The following is a 22083-nucleotide window of genomic DNA, read 5'->3' as shown; positions in this document are numbered from 1 at the left end:
TTCCCCCCATTATTTTATACGTCTCTATAAAATCAGCCTTCAATCTCAATATTTCATCATACTTAATTTCACATGTCCCTAGGTACAGTGAAATGCATTGTTTTGCACATAACCCGGTAATATCATACAGTAATAACTCGCCTCGGCAATACACAAGAGTCGCCGCGTTAATCGAACAGATCTACTTGCTGCTTGCAGCGGCGAACCAGGTCGGCCGCTGCACATGGCCGCAGACGCCACCCCACCCCCACCCCATCGCCCCCCTTTGTTCTCGCCGTCCCCCGATGCTTCCCCTTTTATAACCGGCGATCTCCCTTTTGTCCCTCTGTATCCGGTGGTCCTCTGCATGGTCCAACATTTGTTCTGGGCTACCTCATCACCTTCCCCCCACCCCGCTGAGTCCCTCCTCTCCTGTCGTCCTGCAATCTGGAATGGGCAAACATTCCCTCCTGAACATTTCAACTGAGCTGGGAGGACAACGTGTTTTGGACAGACCCAAGAGCACCACACTCGAGATGAACAAATAATGATGGCTCCTGCACACCAAAGAATAAAGTTCTAGCCTGCCCAACTTCTTTCTGCAGCTCATGTCCTCGGGTACCCGGTACATCCTCGTAAATATTATTTCCACAACGTTCCATCTTAATACTATCTTTTCTGAAATAGGGTGACTAAACTGAACAGAATACAAGTGCGGCCCATGTCTTGTACAACTGTAACATATGTTCCAGCTTCTATATTAAGGCCAGCGTGCTAAAGACCTCCTTCACCACTATCTACCCGTGATGCCATCTTTTGGGGAATTAAGTACTTGTACTCCTGGATTCTCTCCAGGGCGTTCTCTTTCAACGTGAATGTCATATTCTGGTTTGACTTCACAAACTTACATGTCCAAATTTGCTAATCATATCTTGACATCCCCATTGAATTAATTTCTTCAGATGAGACAGCACTGGGCCCAACAGGGACCCCAAGTAGCACACCATTCACAGACCTCCAGTCTGAAAAGCAATCTTCCACCATCATTCTGTTTCCAACCATCAAGCCAATTCTGTATCCAGTTAGGCATCTCCCCAAGGACACCATACGATCTAACCTACCACAGGGAATCGTATATGCTGAAATCTATATAGACTATGTCTCTGGCTCTGCCCTCATCAACCTTCTCAGGTACATCTTCAAAAGAGCCATTCAAATTCGTGAAACCTCCAAAGCCAAAACAATGGTGACTATCCCCAATATCTGTCTTTTCAAATGCACATACATCTTATATCCTCTCCCATAACTGTCTTACCACAAACATTCGGCTTATTCATCTATAGTTTATGCTTCACGTGGTTCCCAGTCTTGAGCTATCAGGTTTTTCTTTGCAACACTTCTCAAACAGAAGCACAGCATTATCTACCCTCAAATGTTCCGCACTTCACCGACGGTTAACGACGATTCACATATCTCAGCCAGGGCTCCTGCAATTTATTCTCGAACTTTCAATAACGGCCTTAGATACATCTAATCACAGATCCCAGAGATTTACGTATCTTCATACGGTTAAGGACATCCAGCACCACCTCGACTGTAATGCAACTGCACTCAAGACTTGAAGTTTTTCTCTATGCCAAATACGGAGGAGAAATTATAATTGAAGACCTTGTCCATCTCCTGCAGCTCTACACATAGATGGCCACTGAGGGTATCCTTTCACTCTCCAGTTAACCCTTTACATTTAATATTCTTGGAAAGTCTATTTGACTTATCCTTAATTATAAGTGCCATCATGTGCACCCTTTTTGCCCTCCTGATTTTATTCTTTATGCTCCTCAACCTCTCACAGGTCTCCCAGGAAAGCATTGACCTAGACCTAACCCATGTCCCCTTTTCCCTAAGAAGAGCCTCGAATTCTCACATCAAGCTGGGTTCCTCACTAATAACATGCATATCTTTAAATCTCGCTATCACAATTTAAAAACTTCCCCTTTCACACGACCCTTTGTCCACAGACGACCTACTCCAATGACTGTTCCTATTTCAAACGGTCAAAGGTGGACTTCCTCCATCCAATTTAGAATTTTACATTTAAGGCCAGAACTGTTCTTTTACAGAGGTTTCAACGCTAATTGAATTGTAGTCATTGGTCACAAAGTGGTCATCAACCGACATCTCAGTTCGAACTATCTGAATACTACTTTGGGTTATGTCCGCCAGTTTAAACCCTCCTTTGCAGCACTTTCAAAACTGCCCACGCAATGTTAGTCTCCTTTCAGTTCAGGTCACCTCTATCCCTGAAAAATCCAAATTATGCAAATACCTGAATCTCCGATCTTTGCACCAACTCCTCAGTCGTGCATTCATTTTAACGGTACGTGCATAAACGTCACACGTACCGAAGTACTGTGAAAGGCTTGGTTTTGCATTCAATCCAAACAGTTCAGATAGACCACACATAGATACAATTAGTTAAAACTGAAGAGCAGATGAAGCAAAGGTGGAGATACAGAGTGCGGAATGTAGTTTGCAGCATTGTAGCACATCAGTTCATTAGAGAAAGTGCAATGTCATTGATGGGGTAGACGTAAACAAGTAAAATGTAAATTGGGAGAACAGGAATACATCCCTAGCTTATGAGAGGTAGGTTCTCGAATTCGATAAGATCATGGAAGAAGCTGGCCTTGAATCAGGTGCTATGTTATCTCCAGATATCCAATATAAAATATGGATGCTTGTTACTTTGAGATAATCTGATAATTTTGTTCCAAGTTTTACCAATTTTGGCCTTTCAGTTATCTACCAAAATTGTGATCACTTGACTCTACCGCCGGAACTGGATTTGAACCAGTATTTGTGGATGATTACTCAACATGTTTTGCGGAGAAATGAGATTTCAAATTTAATCCTGATAAGGGCAAATTTACGCATGTTGGAGGGACATATAAAACCAGGATATTTACCATGAATGAATGACAAGGGCCAAGAGACTACTGAGAAACACGCGTACAAATCCTTAGATCCCTAAAGTCAGCAGCACTTTGGTAATTTGTACTACATTCCTACTTTGGTAACCTTTGACATAGGTATTGCCTGTACACCATTATCTCTTTGCCTTGTCACATTTGGATGAAAGATAATGGTGGCAAGAGAAGAGATAAGGAAAGACATAGGCCTTGGGGTGATGGATGGATGTGAGGGATGGACTAGCAGGGAAATAAGGGAGGCGAAGTGTGAAGCGATAAGAGTATTAAGATAAGGGTAAGTCAGCAAATGGGATTTAATGGTGGCAGACCAGACAGGAGGACTGCAAAGAAATGAATTATTATAGAGCAGGAGTGTGGGTATGAGGTAATGTAAAGAAGATAAGGTTTCGAATAATCCTATAAACATAGACTACCTGATGCAATAAGTGGACAGTCAGGGCAGTCAGGCGGTTGACTTCCTGATTGTTCCAGCCGTTGTTTGCAAATAAAGGATTTTAACTTCTCGAAGAATTCTCCGTGTCGCCTGCCTTAATTTCGAAGCTGAAGAAAACCACGACAATAACAGCAGAATAAGAATGCACATGATTCACAGCAACGTGGTCCTCTAAATTCAAAGCTCATTTACGGAGAAGACAGACGTTTGTTATTCTGGCTAGGGGTCTGTGGGAACACTGGGGTGCACAGTTTTAAGCTGAAAGGGGTAGAATTGAAAGGTGATGTGCGGGTGAAGTTTTATTTTACACAGAGGATGGTGGGTGCCTGGAACGCGCTGCCAGGTGTGGTGGTTGGGACAAATACGATAGTGGTATTTAAGAAGCTCAAGGATATGCAGGTGGATATGCAGGGAATGGAGAAATATAGATTGTGTGAAGGCAGCGGAGATGAGTTTCACTTGGCATCGGTCCGCATGGACATTGTGGACCGAAAAGACCTTTTCTGTCCTGTGCGTTACTATGCTCTATCTACCTTTGTTGATCTATGTATAAAATCGCTACGTACTATTTTCCATTTGGCCTTGTTACTTCAAACACGTCCCTTGCATCCTGTAATCTTAATGATATAATGCAATTTTATTTAAATGGCTTGTTTTGATCTTTCTTTCTCATGTAGACCTTTTCAGATTATTTCTCTCTCGCTGCGTGGCATAAACACGGAAGTCACACAGCACAGACAGAGGTGCTTCGGCCAAACGTAGACTTGTCGACCAACCTGCCCTACCTGAGCCAGCCCTATTTGTCCAAGTTTGCCTTTATCACTCCAAACCTTCCTCGTCCATGTACCTGCCCAAATGTCAGTAAAATCGTGTTATTGTACGTGCTTCAACTAGCAATTCATTCCACATATCCACCACCCTCTGTGCCCGAAGTCATTTTTAAAGGGGAATGGAAACACAGGAACCCATCCCCCACACCCGCTGGGCCCCCTTAGTTGCTGCCATCCCCCATTGGATCTCCATTTGTTATCAGCGACCTCCCCGAGATCCCCCTGTTCATGGTGGCCCTCTGACGGGTCCCATCTTTATTCGCGGCGACCTCCCTTGAGTCCCTCTTTGTTCTCGGTGGCCCTCTGCCCGGTCCCACCATTGTTCTCGGTGCCTCCCGCCGAGTCCCTCCTCTCATGTTGTCCTGCAGTCTGGAATGGGCCAACATTCCCCCTTGAACATTTCAACTGAGCTGGGAGCCCAAGAGGTTTTGTACAGACCAAAGAGCACCACAATCCAGATGAACAAAGAATAATGTCTCCTGCACACCAGAGAATAAAGTTCTAGCCTGCCCAACTTATTTCTATAGCTCATGTCCACGGGTACTAGGAACATCCACGTAAATTTTCTCTGCACAAACTTCCATCTTAATGCTATCTTTTCTGAAATAGGATGACTAAACTGAACAGAATACATATGCGACCAATGTCATGTACAACTGTAACATATGTTACAATTCTACATTGAATTATCCGAATGATTAAAGTCAACGTGCCAAAAGCCACCTTCACCACTATCTACCCATGATGCCATTTTTTGGGAATTAAGTATTGTACTCGTGGATTCTCTCCGGGGCTTTTCCATTCAACGTGAAGGTCCTATTCTGCTTCAGCGTCACAACCTTACATGTCCAAACTTGCTAATCATACCTTGACATCCCTATCGAATTCATTTCTTCAGATGAGACAGCAGTGGGCCCAACATGGACCCCAAGTGACGCACTATTCACAGACCTCCAGTCCCAAAAGCAATCTTCCACCATCACTCTGCTTCCAGCCACGAAGCCAACTCGGTATCCTGTTGGGCACCTCCACGAGGACACAAACGATCTAACCTACCACAAGCAATCCTATAGGCTAAAATCTGTATAGACTATGTCTCTGGCTCTATTCCCAACATCTATCTTTTGAAATACACATACTGTACATATTGTACATATTGTACACCTCGCCGGCACCCCAGGGAGGCTCAAGCCGGCGGACTGGGGCCCGTACCCGGGGCTTGCGGAGCAGCAGCAGCTGGCGCTTCCCGCCCGTGGGGCTGCGGACCACCGCCCGGGAAGAACAGCCCCGGTCTCGACCGTCCCCCCAAGCCATGGGATCAGCCGCAGGACTGTCCCCGCCCCCACGATGTCTCCACTGTCTTGTGTGCATGCCACAAGTACAGTCGTCAAGTCGTTGGTTCCAGCGGCTTAGGGCTTGTCTGCCTAGCATCTCAAGCCAGGGTTCGGCTGATTGCATGAAGGAAACCACCAGAAGGTTCAACGGGCAGAAAGACGATCCCAGCAAAGCGTCGTGGAGCACAAACAGGGCAGAGTGAGATACGTAGGGCATTTCTGACCATCCACTGCATCCTGACCTGTCCCCAGCCTTCCCGACTATGTCTTGCTGCTGCAACCCGATAGGCCAGGACAAGAGAGTGAGGCCGACGATCTGCGCAACTCCCCCTCACTTAAATCCAAGTCAAGCGCAAGTCATGACTTCAACCTCGGCCAGCATACCGCAGCTGGCGGGGATCCCAATGAGCGGTCGAAATAATAAGATTGAAAGTGAAGTCATGGTCATCTTCGAACCCGAAGGACAAACACCAACAAACACTGTACATCTTACCACTTTATGTCCTCTCACGTAACTGTCTCACCACATACACTAGGTTTACTAATCTATAGTTTATGCTTCTCGTGGATCCTCGTCTCGAGTTATCAGAATTTTCTTTGCAACACTTCTAAAGCATAACTACCTGCACCAAAACACCATCCTGGAAAGTTTCCAGTCAGGTTTCAGAGCCCACCACAGCACAGAGTCTGCCTTGTTGAAGGTACACAACGACCAGCTTCTCGCCATCGACTCCGGCGACTGTGCAATCCTGCTCCTTCTCGACCTCAGCGCAGCGTTCGATACAGTGGACCACACCATCCTTATTGACCGTCTCCGGTACGCGGTTGGCATTGATGGCACTGCCCTGAGCTGGTTCGCTTCGTACCTCAAAGATAGGAGTTTCGCCATCAACATAGGCAGTTATTCCTATGCTCCAGCTAGCCTCTCCTGCGGAGTTCCACAAGGCTCCATCCTAGGCCCCATTCTCTTCTCTCTATACATGCTCCCCCTTGGCCAAATCATTCAAAGGCACGGCATTTCTTTCCACTGCTATGCCGATGACACTCAGCTTTACCTCCCCTTGAAACCCAACAACCAGTCAAATTTAAACAGCCTCTTACACTGCCTTGAGGACATAAAATGTTGGATGGCACAGAACGTGATGACGCGGTTGGATGACGTGATGGCGCGGTCCAGTCCAGTCGCCGTCGTGGTAGCTCTGCGGGAACTGTGCGTTTTAAACTGGTATGTTTACTTTAAAATTATCCCTAAGTGCTCTAGCGTGTGCTAGCACTTAGCATTAACCAATGTACGACCGGGAAACGCTCGTAAAATTAAACTCGAGCGCTACTGGAGCACTATTAAACAGAAAACTACTCACCGATATACCGATAGAGATCATCAAAGGAGCGCACCGCGGCAGCAGCAGTGGGAGCGCAGGTCAGTGGGAAAGTCGGAAAAAACACCGAGGGAAGCGAGGGGGGATTCGGAACAGGCTGAGAACCCAAGCCTTACGTCCACCTCTGCCCAGCATACTTCTGGCCAACGTCCAGTCCCTGGAGAACAAGCTGGGTGACCTCAGGGCAAGGATCAGATTCCAGAGGGACATAAAGAACTGTAACATCCTTTGTCTGACCGAAACATGGCTGACCCCGCTGGTGCCTGACCAGGTGATCTGCCCATCCGAGTCCTTCACTGTTTTCCGGGCGGACAGAACGGAAGAATCCGGGAAATCCAAGGGCGGAGGAGTCTGCTTCTTGACCAATAATAACTGGTGTAATCCTGGAAATATTAAGACGCTTTCTCGTTCCTGCTCGCCGGACCTGGAACATCTAACTATCTCATGCCGACCATTCTACCTACCCCGGGAGTTCAGCTCGGTGATAATCACAGCCGTCTATATCCCACCGCATGCGGACACCGACGTGGCACTGTCCACCCTACACGATGTGTTGTGTCAACACCAAAACAAGAACCCTGATGCGGCTGTGCTGGTGGCTGGAGACTTCAATAGGGGAAATCTCAAAAAGGTCATGCCCAACTTCTACCAACACATCACGTGTGTCACCAGGCGGGAAAGAACTTTGGACCACTGCTAGACGCCGTTCAGGAAAGACTACAAGGCCGTTTCTCTCCCTCCTTTTGGGAAATCTGACCACGCTGCCATTTTCCTGCTGCCGGAGTACAAACAACGGATAGTACGGGAAGCGACAGTGACGAGGGACGTAAAGCGGTGGGCTGACCATTCAGAGGCCATGCTGCAGGATGCACTGAGCGAAGTCGACTGGAACATGTTCCAAGAAAGTTCCAGAGACGTAAATGAGTTTGCGGAAGCGGTTACGGACTTCATTGCCACAATAGCCGATACCATCATCCCCACGGTAAGGGTCAGTATCTTCCCTAACCAAAAACCCTGGGTGGACAGGTCTATTCGCGTGGCCTTGAATGCTCGCACCGCTGCTTACAACTCCGGCCTGGCATCCGGCAACATGGACGACTACAAGTGAGAGTCCTACCGACTGCGAAGGGCAGTGAAGGACGCAAAAAAGAGGTACCGGGACAAGATGGAGTCACAGATGGAGCAGCAGGACACCAGGCGCCTTTGGCAGGGGCTACGGACTATAACTAGCTACAGGTCCAGCACCCCCTCAACCGGAAGTGCCGGCTCCTCCTTAGCTGATGACCTGAACTCTTTTTACGCACGGTTTGAGACGGGTAACACCACCAGCTCGCCGTCTAAAAACAGCACCGAAGGGGCGCTGGCTAGCGAGGCTGGAGGGGGATCCACCGCCGGGGATGTGCACACATTCTCGGTGTCCGAGCATGAGGTGAGGTGGGCTCTGACGCGTGTGAACACGAGGAAAGCTGGAGGCCCAGATGGTATATCTGGGCGAGTACTAAAGTCTTGTGCAACTCAGCTTGCTCCAGTGCTCACCACAATATTCAACCTCTCCTTGGCAAAGTCCGTGGTCCCTGCATGCTTCAAAAGATCCATCATTGTACCGGTGCCAAAGAATGCCTCTCCAGCGTGTTTAAATGACTACCGACCGGTGGCCCTCACCTCGGTTGTCATGAAATGCTTTGAGAGGCTAGTCAAGAAGCACATCTGCGCCCTCCTTCCTCGCAACATGGACCCACTACAGTTCGCATACCGTCCGAACAGGTCCACGGATGATGCGGTCTCCCAGGTTCTACACACCTCTCTCTCTCATCTGGACAGCCAGGGGGGCTATGTGAGGATGCTGTTCATTGACTTTAGTTCAGCATTCAACACAATAGTCCCCAGCAGACTGGTTGAGAAGCTGCTGGAACTGGGGCTTAGCACCCCTCTGTGTGCCTGGGTCCTGGACTTTCTCACTGCCAGGCCCCAAGTGGTCAGGATGGGGGAACACACATCTAGCTCCCTCACCCTGAACATAGGATCCCCCCAGGGCTGCGTCCTTAGCCCCCTACTGTACTCCCTGTACACACATGACTGTGGGGCCAGGTTCAGCTCAAACTCCATCATCAAGTTTGCTGATGACACTGTGGTGGTGGGCCGGATCTCCAACAACGATGAGAAGGCCTACCGGGAGGAGGTGGCTGATCTGGCACTCTGGTGTCAGGACAATAGCCTCCTCTTGAATGTCACTAAAACAAAGGAGCTGATTGTGGACTTCAGAAGGGCTAAACATCCAAGGACGTACACGCCACTGGAGATAAATGGGTCTATTGTGGATGGTGTGAGCAGTTTCAAATACTTGGGAGTCCGCATCGCAGAGGATCTGACGTGGGCAACGCACATTGCCGCACTGGTGGGTAAGGCTAAGCAGCGCCTTTACCACCTTAGACAACTGAGGAAATTCAGAGTGTCTCAGAGGATCCTTCATTGCTTCTACTCTGGGGCTGTAGAGAGCATCCTGTCCGGCAACATTACAGTCTGGTTTGGGAACAGCTCTGCCCAGGACAGGATAGCCCTGCAGAGAGTAGTGCGTTCGGCAGAACGCACCACGGGAACTACACTCGTCCCCCTGCAGGACCTATTCATCAGGAGGTGCAGATCCAGAGCAAGCAAGATCATGAGGGACCCCTGCCACCCCAGTAACGGACTGCTCCAGATGCTACGATCAGGCAAACGCCTCAGCTGTCACGCTGTGAAAACGGAGAGGATGAGACGGAGCTTCTTCCCACAGGCCATCAGGACTGTCAACTTTTATAACCCCAGAGACTAAATTTTTGTCGACAATAATAGTAACTTATTAACTTTATTTATATGCTGTAACTGTAATTCTTTTTGTGCACAACCCGCAGGCATTGCCACTTTCTTTTCACTGCACATCGTGTATGTGTATGTGACAAATAAATTTGACTTGACTTGAACTTCCTCCAATTAAATGAGAGCAAGTCTGAGGTCATCCTATTCGCCCCCCCCCCGACTCCATCAAATCGATAACAGGCAGTCTTGGAAGCCTATCCTGCCTAGTCAAACCGCATGTCAAAAACCTCGGCATGATATTTGACTCTGCATTAAAATTTGATAAGCAAGTCAACGCTGTGGTAAAAGCCAGCTTCTTCCAACTTCGTACCATAGCTAAAATCAAACCTTTCCTCCAATTCGACGACACAGAAAAAATCATTCACGCTTTCATTTCCTCCCGCCTAGACTACTGCAACTCCCTATACACTGGGATCAGCCAATCTTCCCTGTCCCGCCTGCAACTGGTCCAAAACGCCGCAGTGAGACTCCTGACGGGTACCCGTAAAAGGGACCACATCACCCCGATTCTGGCCTCTCTCCACTGGCTCCCTGTACGGTACAGAATCAACTTCAAGCTCCTCCTATTCACGTATAAAGCCCTAAATGGACATTTCCCCCCCCCTACATCAAAAATCTTCTAACCCACCTCTCTAACTCCAGGTCCCTCAGGTCGGCCGACTTGGGGCTACTCACTATCCCGCGGTCTAGGCTTAAGCTCAGGGGTGACCGTGCTTTTGCGGTTGCAGCTCATAGACTGTGGAACAGCATCCCTCTCCCCATCAGAACTGCCCCCTCCATCGACTCCTTTAAGTCCAGGCTCAAAACCTATTTCTACTCCCTAGTGTTTGAGGCTCATTGAGGAGGCGCTGTGAACTGTTTGCGTGCTACTGTATGTTTCATTTTTTTCCTTAGTACCTAATCAGATGTACAGCACTTTGGTCAACGTGGGTTGTTTTTAAATGTGCTATACAAATAAAATTGACTTGATTTGACTAAAGCAGAAGCACAGCATTATCTACCCTCAAATGGTCAGCATTTTACCCATGGGTAACAATGATTCACATATCTCAGCCAAGGCTCTTGCAAAGTATTCTCTAACTTTCAACAGCAGCCTTAGAGACATCTAATCACAGCCCCCAAAGATTTACGTATCTTCATACGGTTAACGACATCCAGCACCACCTCGACTGTAATACAACTGCACTCAAGACTTCAAGCCTTTCTCCTTGGTAAAGACAGAGGAGGAATTATAATTGAAGACCTTTCCCATCTCCTGCAGCTCTACACAGGTGATCACTGAGGATATCCTTTCACTCTCCAGTTACCCCTTTTCCTTTAATATACTTGGAAAATATATTTGCCTTCTCCTTAATTATAAGTGCCACCTTGTGCACACATTTTTGCCCTACTGATTTCGTTCTTAAGTATGCTAAAGTATCCAAGTATTCCTGATTTTCGCCTTTCAGTTATCTCTCACACTTCTACCAGGAAAGCATTGATCCGAGCAGCCTATACCTAACCCATGTCTCCTTTTCCCTAACCAGAGCCTCAATTTCTCTCATCATCAAGGGTTCCTTACTTGTCCTTCACTGGCAACATGCATATCTTGAAATCTCACTATCACAATTTAAAGACTTCCCCTTTCAGATGCCCCTTTGCCCACATACAACTTACTCCAATCACTGTTCCTATCTCATACTGTCACCACCCAATGTAGAATTTTATATTGAAGGCCAGAACTGTTCTTTTACACAGGGTTTCAAAGCTAATTGAATTGTCGTGATTGGTCACAAAGTGCTCGTCCGCTGACAGCTCAGTTTGAACTGTCTGAATACTACTTTGGATTTCGTCTCCCAGACAATCAGTTGAAACCCTCCTTTGCAGAACTTTCAAAACTGGCCACACGGATGGATGTTAGTCTCCTTCCAGTTCAGGTTCCTCGTCTACAGGTCACCTCTCTCCCCAAAAAATCCAAATTGTTCAAATATCTGACTATCCGACCCATGCACCAACTCCTCAGTCGTGCATTCATTTTAACTGGACGTGCATGAACGTCACGTACTGAAATACTGTGAAAAGCTTGGTTTTGCATGTAATCCAAAAGGATCAGATATACCACACACAGATATAATAGGTTGAAACTCAAGAACAGACGGAGCAAAGGTTAAGATACAGAGTGCAGAATGTAGTTTGCAGCATTGTAGCACATCAGTCCCTTACACAAAGTCCAATGTCCTTGATGCGGTATGCGTAAATAGTTAAAAAAGTAAATTCGGAGAACAGGAATACATCCCTGGCATCTGAAGAAGGGTCTCGACCCGAAAGGTCACCCATTCCTTCTATCCAGAGATGCTGCCTGACCCGCTGCTTTACTCCAGCATTTTGTGTTTACCCTAGCTTCTGCGAGGTAAACATATCCTGGTTTTATTTATCCCTCCAACATGCGTTTCACAAATTTGATAAGAGCGTAGAAGCCCTCGAATCAGGTGCTATGTTATGTCCAGACATTAAATATAAAATTTGGATGATTGTTACTTTCGAGATAATCTGATAATTTTGTTCCAAGTATTAGCGATTTTAGCCTTTCTGCCAAAATTTACATTTCTACCCCCGCAACTGGATTTGAACCAGTATTTGTGTAGGCGGAGACATTACATTTCATATTTAATCATGATACGGGCAAGTTGACGCATGTTGGAGGGATAAATAAAACCAGGATATTCATCATGAATGACAGGGCCTATAGACCGCTGAGAAACACCCGTACAAATCCATAGATCCCTAAAGTCAGCAGTGCACACGAAGACAACATTTAGCATTCTTGTCATCAGCTGCGGCATCGAATACAACTGCAGGGAGGCCTTGTTACAAATTTACATGGAGTTGATTAAGCCTTAATTTGGAGGAGTGTGTGCAATTCTGATCTCCATACTGTGGGAAGGATGCCTTTGCACTGGAGAAACTACAGAGGAGATCCATCAGGATATTGTTTGGAAATGAATATTTCAAATATCAACTGAGACTGGAGTGATTTAAGTGGTCTTCCTTGAAGCTGGGGCAGACAAGCAGTGATCGGATAGATTTTCAGAATACTACGAGAAGCAACGTTGATGGAAAAATAGTTTTCTCCATAGTAGAGGTGGTTAACACTAGGGGGCATGGATTTAATGTGTGGACCATGAGGTTTACAGGATGATCTTTCAGGAAGAATCTTTCAGTAGTGATGACTGCAGCAAGGACACAGCCTGAGGTGGTGAGGTGGTGGCTGGTACTCTGTCACAACATTGTAGGAGCATCTGGGTGTCCATTCCAAATGCAAATGAATCGCAGGTGATAGACTACTAGTGCTCAGTAATGGGATTAATGCAGAGAAATTGTCAGGTGTCAGATGGGTCAAAGGCTCATTTCTGCTCAGAATCTGATTCTGGACTCTGATATTATAACGTTTGCGGCTAATCAAATAATTTGTTTCTAAAAAGAGTGCTGATATATCAGACAATTCCTGCATCCGCCCACCTGTAACGGTGATATCCCTGGAGATGTCAACTCTCTGTGTTCACCCCCATCCCTAGTCCGACTCCCATGTGAACCTCATTTCTTGCAACAGGTGTCCACGCACTGTCAGGGCAACATATACATTTCACAGAAGGCTCACAAACCTTTTTGTTTTGTTGATGTAGAGGCCACTGAATCACCTCCACAGTCACCACTTTCAGCCATGATGTCGTCAGGCGTTCGCAAACTCTGTAGCTCTGAAATAAACAATATTAACAGAACCATCAGGTGACAATTAAATGTGAAGAAAGACATTGCCTTGTGAACCAACAAACAGCATTACAGTGCAGCGGAGGTGTGGAAAACACCCCATCCAAACAAGGTATACCCCTGCAAATTAACAAAACATAAAAGCAGGATTAGTCCACCTAGCTATTCATGTCTGCCCTGACATCCAAAGATCCCTGATCTATCCAAGGCAGCAATTCATCATTTGTGCCAGATCCCTGAAGCTTTCAAACCCCTAATCACCGTATCACTATTCCAGACCAAACACGGTCAATCCCCAACATACACACCTCACCTGTTTGGAGGCTTCAACTCACAGAGAAAGAGGAAAAATACCCACTAATGGGGAATTACTGTCCACTCTGCTGGCCCTATTCTTACCACAAGGTGAGAAGGAACTTTTTCATCCAAAGATTTGTGAATTTGTGGAATTCTCTGCCAGAGGAGGCCAAATCACTGGATGAATTTAAGAGAGAGTAAGATAGAGCTGAATCAGGTTACTGATTGTGGATGGTCAGCCATGATCACAATGAATAGCGGTGTTGGCTTGAAGGGGCAAATGGCCTCCTCCTGCACCTATTTTCTATGTTTCTAACCTTGCCATCCAGGATAAAGGCTTCTACACCACCATGTTACCTATTGCCAAATCCCCACTGGCTGGAACGGGAAATAAAACATTTCATGGGCCAACTACAAACGTCCCAACTCTACTGGAAACTGTAGTCCCCACTGCTCCCATGGCACATTCCAGCACCATCCCTGGAGTGTCCATTCCAGAATAGAAGGATTATATCACATGCCTAGACTCTGCTTTGTCTCCATGATGTCAGGTATCTGTCTGTCTGCAGTCCCACTTCACAAGAGAATCATCCGTCTTATCTCTACACGACGAAACCCGCCCAAAGGTTCACAGGACAGCGTTACTGGGAGGGAGCTGGAGACGTCAGGCACGATGAGGGTGAATTGGGTTCATGCCTACAGTGCCTTCAGGGTAGGTGGAGGCGCCCTGCGGAACACAAAGATGGTTAAGGACAGGGAGGTCTGTTCACAGGAACTGCACCAGCACATCAAGCTCGTGGGCAGACCGGATTTCGACTTTGAAAATGCCAATGCCCGCATGTGTAATATGTGCTAAAACAATTTCACTCTGCAGTTGCACATTGAATTACCGAACTGTTGGCCAAACATCTGTTCCTCTCAGCACTCAGCTCTCCAATTGATTCAACCTCAACAAACAGAGATTATCCTTTGCTATCTTGCAGACATTCTCTATTATCATAGCTGAAAGATACAACTCTGCATTAAATGGCACTACGTCTGGTCCTGAACTATCCCAGCTGTGGACAGGTGATCTCTCCCTCCCTTTAAAAAATCTCCAGCAATCTAAGTCAAACATATTTGGTTATCTTAACGTTGTGCGTGATCTGGCCAAGTACAAATGACTGCCATTTTTCCTACAATGTAATAAAGACAATGTGTATTTACATTATTGATTAAAATAGTGAATGCAGAAAACAGTGGAAGTGCAATGGTGGATGATCCATTATCAGAACTGGGACTGTAATCAAATGCTGCTCAAAATGCTGAGTGTTTCCAGCATGTTGGCATTTTCTCTTTTTCCTTCAGATCATCTGGAATAGCGATTTTTTTAAAACTTCCATTCCCATAAAACTGGTTGCAAAAGTCACACGTTACCTGACAGTGGTCAACAGATTTGTGTAATTTTCATACTTCCACTCACAAACCCAATAGTCCCAACTCATTTGAATAATGAAATGAGAACTGACATGTACAAAATGCATTCCATGTTGCAAATCTGAAATCCTCACAGTATCCTTTCCTCTTACTCTCATTCTGCTGCACCTTGTCGAGGCAGTGAAGAAAGCCAATGGAATGTTGGCCTTCATAACAAGAGGAGTTGAGTATAGGAGCAAAGAGGTCCTTCTGCAGTTGTACCGGGCCCTAGTGAGACCGCACCTGGAGTACTGTGTGCAGTTTTGGTCTCCAAATTTGAGGAAGGATATTCTTGCTATTGAGGGAGTGCAGCGTAGGTTCACTAGATTAATTCCCGGAATGGCGGGACTGTTGTATGTTGAAAGGCTGGAGCAATTAGGCTTGTATACACTGGAATTTAGAAGGATGAGGGGGGATCTTATTTTTTTATTTTAAAAAAATAATTATTTAAGTTTTAACAGAACTCATACATTTTACATTTCATAGTAAGCAATAATAACCACATTATAAATTCGATTATACACGTATTGTTCTGTATTATCTCCCCTCCCACACCCCCCCTTCCCCCCACCCCCCAGTTAAAAAGAAGGAAAAAGAAAAAGAAAAAGAGAGAAAGAAAGAAACCTGGAGTCCAGAATGAGACACTTCTGGGTAATTTCTTATTACATTCTTATTAAAGGTATCAAAACAATCCTGAATTTAAATATTTCCAATTCTTAATCCTAGCTTTAAAATGAATGGGTTCCACACCTTCAAGAAGAAGTCATATCCATTTCTCAGATTATACGTAGCTTTTTCTAATGGGATACAACTACACATTTCTGCATACCATCTTTCAAATCTTATTTCATTTTGATCTTTCCAAGTGACCGCTACACATTTTTTTGCTACTGCTATTGCTATTTTGAGAAATCTTTCCTGATGTTTATCTAAAATTAGCTTTGGTAATATTCCTTTTGTATCTCCCAATAAAAACAACCTTGAATCCATTGGTATGATCTTATTCATCAATTGTTCCAAAAATCTTTTTAGGTCTTTCCAAAAAGGAGTTGCCTTCTGACATGCCCATGTAGAGTGTAAAAAAGTGGGGATCTTATTGAAACATATAAGATAATTAGGGGATTGGACACATTAGAGGCAGGAAACATGTTCCCAATGTTGGGGGAGTCCAGAACCAGGGGCCACAGTTTAAGAATAAGGGGTCGGCCATTTAGAACGGAGATGAGGAAGACCTTTTTCAGTCAGAGGGTGGTGAAGGTGTGGAATTGTCTGCCTCAGAGGGCAGTGGAGGCCAGTTCGTTGGATGCTTTCAAGAGAGAGCTGGATAGAGCTCTTAAGGATAGCGGAGTGAGGGGGTATGGGGAAAAGGCAGGAACGGGGTACTGATTGAGAGTGATCGGCCATGATCGCATTGAATGGCAGTGCGTATAGGCTCGAAGGGCTGAATGGCCACCTCCTCCTGCACCTATTGTCTATTGTCCTCGGATCACTCAGTCTCAGCTGATAACAATGTTTAACTCTCCTCACACAAAGGCTCAGAAAGGCCTTTACTCCGGCAACTGAGGAAGTGTTATCAGTAAAAATAACGGGACCCGGGAATAACAAGCTGATGGTTTCATTGTGAAACAGTGCCCTGAACATGCAGCCATTTTGTGAACCAAACTGTGCCATCTGCTTCCACAGCACCAGACCGCTCAGCGCCCTCAACACATCAACTGTTAGCTCCAACTTCACTCAACTCTATGTGATTGTTGTGCAGCACCTGCACCAACACGTCCCATAACAACGCGCAGCTGGTGCTGGACATGACTTTCCTGCTTCAAACTCTCACCGGGACACATTTAGTCTCAACAATCAATGCAAAGTCCTCACAACAACAAATCAAACTCAATGGGGAGATTTACCCGCAGTCTCTCCCCAAGATTAGACCCGTCCACTGGGGGCCGGCGGCAAATACTCACCGATGGGAAGCGGCTGTCCCCGCCCGCCCGGACAGCGGGGCCCCTCTCCCCGCCCGCCCTGGATCCACGGAGCCGCACTGCGCCTGCGCGTGGGACTGTCCGGGGGCGGGGCCCGCGGGGACACTCCCCCTCGGCCTCCACCATTGGCTAAGGCAGTTGGCGGACATCGCCGACAACCAATGGGAGCAGAGGGGCGGGCCCGGGCTGCGCTGACGGTTGGAGGGTCAGGTGACCGGTGGCGGCGCGCGGGCGAGCGGGCGAGCGGCCGTTAAACCGTCTCCGCGCGAGGGGACCGCGCCTGCGTGACGCGCACGCGCAGAGACGATCCGTGCGGTGACAGCGATTGACCGATTGCTGATTGACAGCGGCACCGCCCTGAATCTCCAGCGCCCTGAAACCCGGCTCAGCATCAGCTCAGCCCCGCCCCGCATCGCGGCCCCGCCCCCAAACCCCCCCCCACTCCATCTCTCTCTCTCTCTGTCAGGTGTGTGGGGGCTGGGGGTCAGGTGTGCAGGTGGTCACGTGTGTGGGGGCAGGTGGGGGTAAGGTGTGTCGTGGGTCAGAGTGATGTATGTAGGGGTCACGGGTGTCTGGGGTTGGGGGTCATGTGTGTAGGGGGTCACGTTTGTGTGGGGGGCGGGGGTCAAGGGTCAGGCGTGTAGGGGTCACGTTTGTGTGGGGGCAGGTGTGTGGGGGGCTCGGGGTCATGTGCATAGGAGGGCACGTGTGGGGCAGGTGGGGGTCAGGGGGTCCCTCACACGTGACCCCCTAAACACATGACCCCCAGCCGCCACACACACCTGACCCCCAACCCCCCCACACACACAAGACCGTCTGACCCCCACACATGACCCCCTGACTCCCAGCCTCCCACACACCTGCCCCCCAAACACCTGACACCCAGCCCCACACCTGACCCCCTGACCCCCACACACCTGACCCCCACCCCCAGACACACGGGACCCCCTACACATATGATCCCCTAACCCCCCACACACCTGACCCCACACCCCCCCTCACAAACCTGACCCACATACGCCTGACCCCACGCCCCAGACACACGGGACACCCTACACACATAACCACTGACCCCCAACACATCTGGACCACCACCTGCCCCCACACACGTGACCCCCTGAGCCCCCACACATCTGACTCTCTGACCTCCGCACTCCTGACCCCTACCCCTAGACATACGTGACCCCTACACACATGACCCACTGACCCCCTCACACACCTGACCCCCAGCCCCCCCACACACACCTGAACCCCGGACAGCCCACACACCTGACCCCCAGCCCCCACCCACCTGACCTGCAGCCCCCCACACACCAGTCCCCGCACACCTGACACCCAGCCCCCCAACAAATCTGACCCCCAGCCCCCACACACACCTGACCCCCGGACAGCCCACACACCTGATCCTCAGCCCTCACACACCTAACCCCCAGCCCCCAGGCACCCGACCCGCAGCCCCCCAGCCCCCAGCCCCCGTACACCTGACCCCCAGCCCCCCAACACATCTGACCCCCAGCCCCCACACACACCTGACACCCATCCCCCCACACAGGTGATCCCCTGACTACCAGCCCCGCATGCACGTGACCACCTATACACATGAGCCCCTGACGCCCCACACACCTGACCCCCACCCCCCCCACAAGCGTGACACCCTACACACATGACCCACTGACCCCCGACACACCTGACCCCCAACCGCCCCCACACTTGTGACCCTCTACACAAATGGACACCTGAGTCCCCACACACCTGGCCCCAGACCTCCCACCCACACGTGACCCCCAGACCCCCCACACACCTGACCCCCACCAGCCTCCACACACGTGACCCCCGATACACATGCCCCTCTGAGCCCCCACACACCTGACCCCCAGACACACCTGACCACCAGCCCCCAAACACACCTGACCCCTGACCTCCACAAAGGTGACCCCTTACACATATGTCCCCTGACGCCCAGCCTACCCAAACACCTGACCACCTACACAAATGATCGCCTGACCTATCATACAACTGACCCCACCCCCCACAAACGTGACCCACTACACACCTGACCCCCATCCCCCACCCCCACACGTGAACTCCTACAAACATGATCCCCTGAACCCCCCACACACCTGTCCCCACCCCATCACACACGTCACTTCCTACACACCTGACCCCCCAGTCCCCACACACACCTGATCCCCAGACCCCTACACAACTGACCCCCCAGTCCCCACACACACCTGACCCCCAGCCCCCAGGTACACCTGACCCCAGCCCCCACACACACCTGACCCCCAGACCCCTACACACCTGACCCCCCAGTCCCCACACACACCTGACCCCCAGCCCCCAGGTGCACCTGACCCCAGCCCCCACACACACCTGACCCCCAGACCCCTACACACCTGACCCCCCAGCCCCTACACACCTGACCCCAAGCCCCCCCCATACACCTGATCCCCAGCCGCATCTACACACCTGACCCCCGGCCCCCGCATACACCTGACCCCCAGCCCCCAGGTCCACCTGACCCCAGCCCCCACACACACCTGACATCCAGCTCCCCTACACACACCTGAACCCCAGCCCCCCAAACACGTGACCCCCTACACACATGACCCCCTGATCCCCAGCACCCCCTCGCACTGACCCCCAGCCCCCACACACACCTGACCCCAGCACCCACATCCCCTGACCGCCAGCCCCCCACACACGTGACACATGACACACATGACCTCCTGACCCCCAGCCCCCCCCAAACACCTGACCCCCAGCCCCCAAACACCTGATCCCACCTTCTAGATACACCTGACCCTCTACACACATGACCCTCTGATACCCAGCCCCCCACACACACCTGACCCCCAGCCCCCCACACACACGTGGCCCCTACCCACATGACCCCCAGCCCCCCCACACACACCTGACCGCCACACCCCCACAAACACCTGACCCTCAGCCCCCCCACACACGTGACACCCTACACACATGACCCCCTAATCCCCACACAACTGACCCCCTGCCTCCCAAACACCTGAACCCAGCCCCCAACACATGACCCCCTAAACACACGATCCCCACACCCCCCCCAAATCTGTCCCCCACACACTGGACCCCCTGCACACCTGCCCCCTGACCCCCAGCCCCCACATACCTGACCCCCAGCACCCACACCCCCTGACCTCCAGCACCCCCTCACACGTGACCCCCTACACACATGACCCACTGGGGATCACACACCTGACCACCAGCCCCCCACACAAGAGACCCCCCCACACCTGACCACCCCATCACCCCACACAAACGTGACCCCCTGCACACCTGACCTCCACCCCCAGACACACGTGACCCCCTACAAACATGACCCCCTGCCCCCCACACACGTGACCCCTGACACCCACACACGTGACCCCCTACACACATGACCCACTGGGGATCACACACCTGACCACCAGCCCCCCACACAAGAGACCCCCCCACACCTGACCACCCCATCACCCCACATAAACGTGACCCCCTACACACCTGACCCCCACCCCCAGACACACGTGACCCCCTACACACATGACCCCCGGCCCCCCACACACGTGACCCCTGACACCCACACACCTGACCCCCACACACATGACTCTCTACACACATGACATCCAGCCCCCACACACATGACCCCGACACCCACACATCTGACCCCCACCCGCCCCCACACACTGTACACTGAGGGGAGAGGAGGGGAGCGCCTGGCGGGCGGGGACAGCCGCTTCCCATCGGTGAGTATTTGCCGCCGGCCCCCAGTGGACAGGTCTAATCTTGGGGAGAGACTGCGGGTAAATCTCCCCATTGAGTTTGATTTGTTGTTGTGAGGACTTTGCATTGATTGTTGTGACTAAATGTGTCCCGGTGAGAGTTTGAAGCAGGAAAGTCATGTCCAGCACCAGCTGCGCGTTGTTATGGGACGTGTTGGTGCAGGTGCTGCACAACAATCACACAGAGTTGAGTGAAGTTGGAGCTAACAGTTGATGTGTTGAGGGCGCTGAGCGGTCTGGTGCTGTGGAAGCAGATGGCCCAGTTTGGTTCACAAAATGGCTGCATGTTCAGGGCACTGTTTCACAATGAAACCATCAGCTTGTTATTTCTGGGTTCAGTTATTTTTACTGATAACACTTCCTCAATTGTCAGAGTAAAGGCCTTTCTGAGCCTTCTGTGATGAGATTGGTCAACAGTTCAGTAGTTCAATGTGCAACTGCAGAGTGAAATTGTTTTAGCACATATTACACATGCAGGCATTGCCATTTTCAAAGTCTAAATCCGGTCTGCCCGTGAGCTTGATGTGCTGGTGCAGTTCCTGTGAACAGACCTCCCTGTCCTTAACCATCTTTGTGTCCCGCAGGGCGCCTCCATCTACCCTGAAGGCGCTACAGGCATGAACCCAGTTCACCCTCCTACTGGGCCACTCCTCGACCTGACGTCTCCAGCTCCCTCCCGGGAACGCTGTCCTGTGAACCTTTGGGCGGGCTTGGGCAGCGTCCTGTCGAGATGAGACGGATTATTCTCCTGTGAAGTGGGACTGGTGGTGGTTATTGCAGACAGATACCTGACATCATGGAGACCCTGTAGAGTCCAGGCCTGGGATATAATCCTATTCTGGAGTGGACACTCCAGGGATGTGGTGGAATGTGCCATGGGAGCAGTCGGGACTACAGTTTCCAGTAGAGTTGGGACATTTGCAGTTGGCCCATGAAATGGTTTATTTCCCGTTCCAGCCAGTGGGGGATTTGGCAGTGGGTAACATGGTGGTGTGGAAACCTTTGTCCTG

The 22083-nt window shown here is 49.7% G+C and overlaps 2 protein-coding genes across 4 annotated transcripts in view; one reads left to right on the top strand and one right to left on the bottom strand.

Moving 5' to 3' along the window:
• The window catches only part of LOC144612513 (uncharacterized), a 29802-nt gene extending 12110 nt beyond the window's left edge, over positions 1-17692 (bottom strand). Inside the window, exons 1-3 of the mRNA XM_078432104.1 lie at positions 17575-17692; positions 17262-17408; positions 13443-13535 (exon numbers count right to left, since the gene is read on the bottom strand). Coding sequence (XP_078288230.1) covers positions 13443-13535; positions 17262-17408; positions 17575-17692 — 358 coding nt within the window. The remainder of the gene's footprint in view (positions 1-13442; positions 13536-17261; positions 17409-17574) is intronic.
• The window catches only part of LOC144612512 (NACHT, LRR and PYD domains-containing protein 3-like), a 286610-nt gene that overhangs the window by 129693 nt on the left and 134834 nt on the right, over positions 1-22083 (top strand). The gene's annotated exons all lie outside the window — the stretch shown is intronic.

This window comes from Rhinoraja longicauda, unplaced genomic scaffold (assembly GCF_053455715.1).
Source record: "Rhinoraja longicauda isolate Sanriku21f unplaced genomic scaffold, sRhiLon1.1 Scf000053, whole genome shotgun sequence".
NCBI classification, from domain to species: domain Eukaryota; kingdom Metazoa; phylum Chordata; class Chondrichthyes; order Rajiformes; family Arhynchobatidae; genus Rhinoraja; species Rhinoraja longicauda.
The sequence above is the reverse complement of the archived record's forward strand: the minus strand, read 5'-3'. Positions and strand labels throughout refer to the sequence as shown.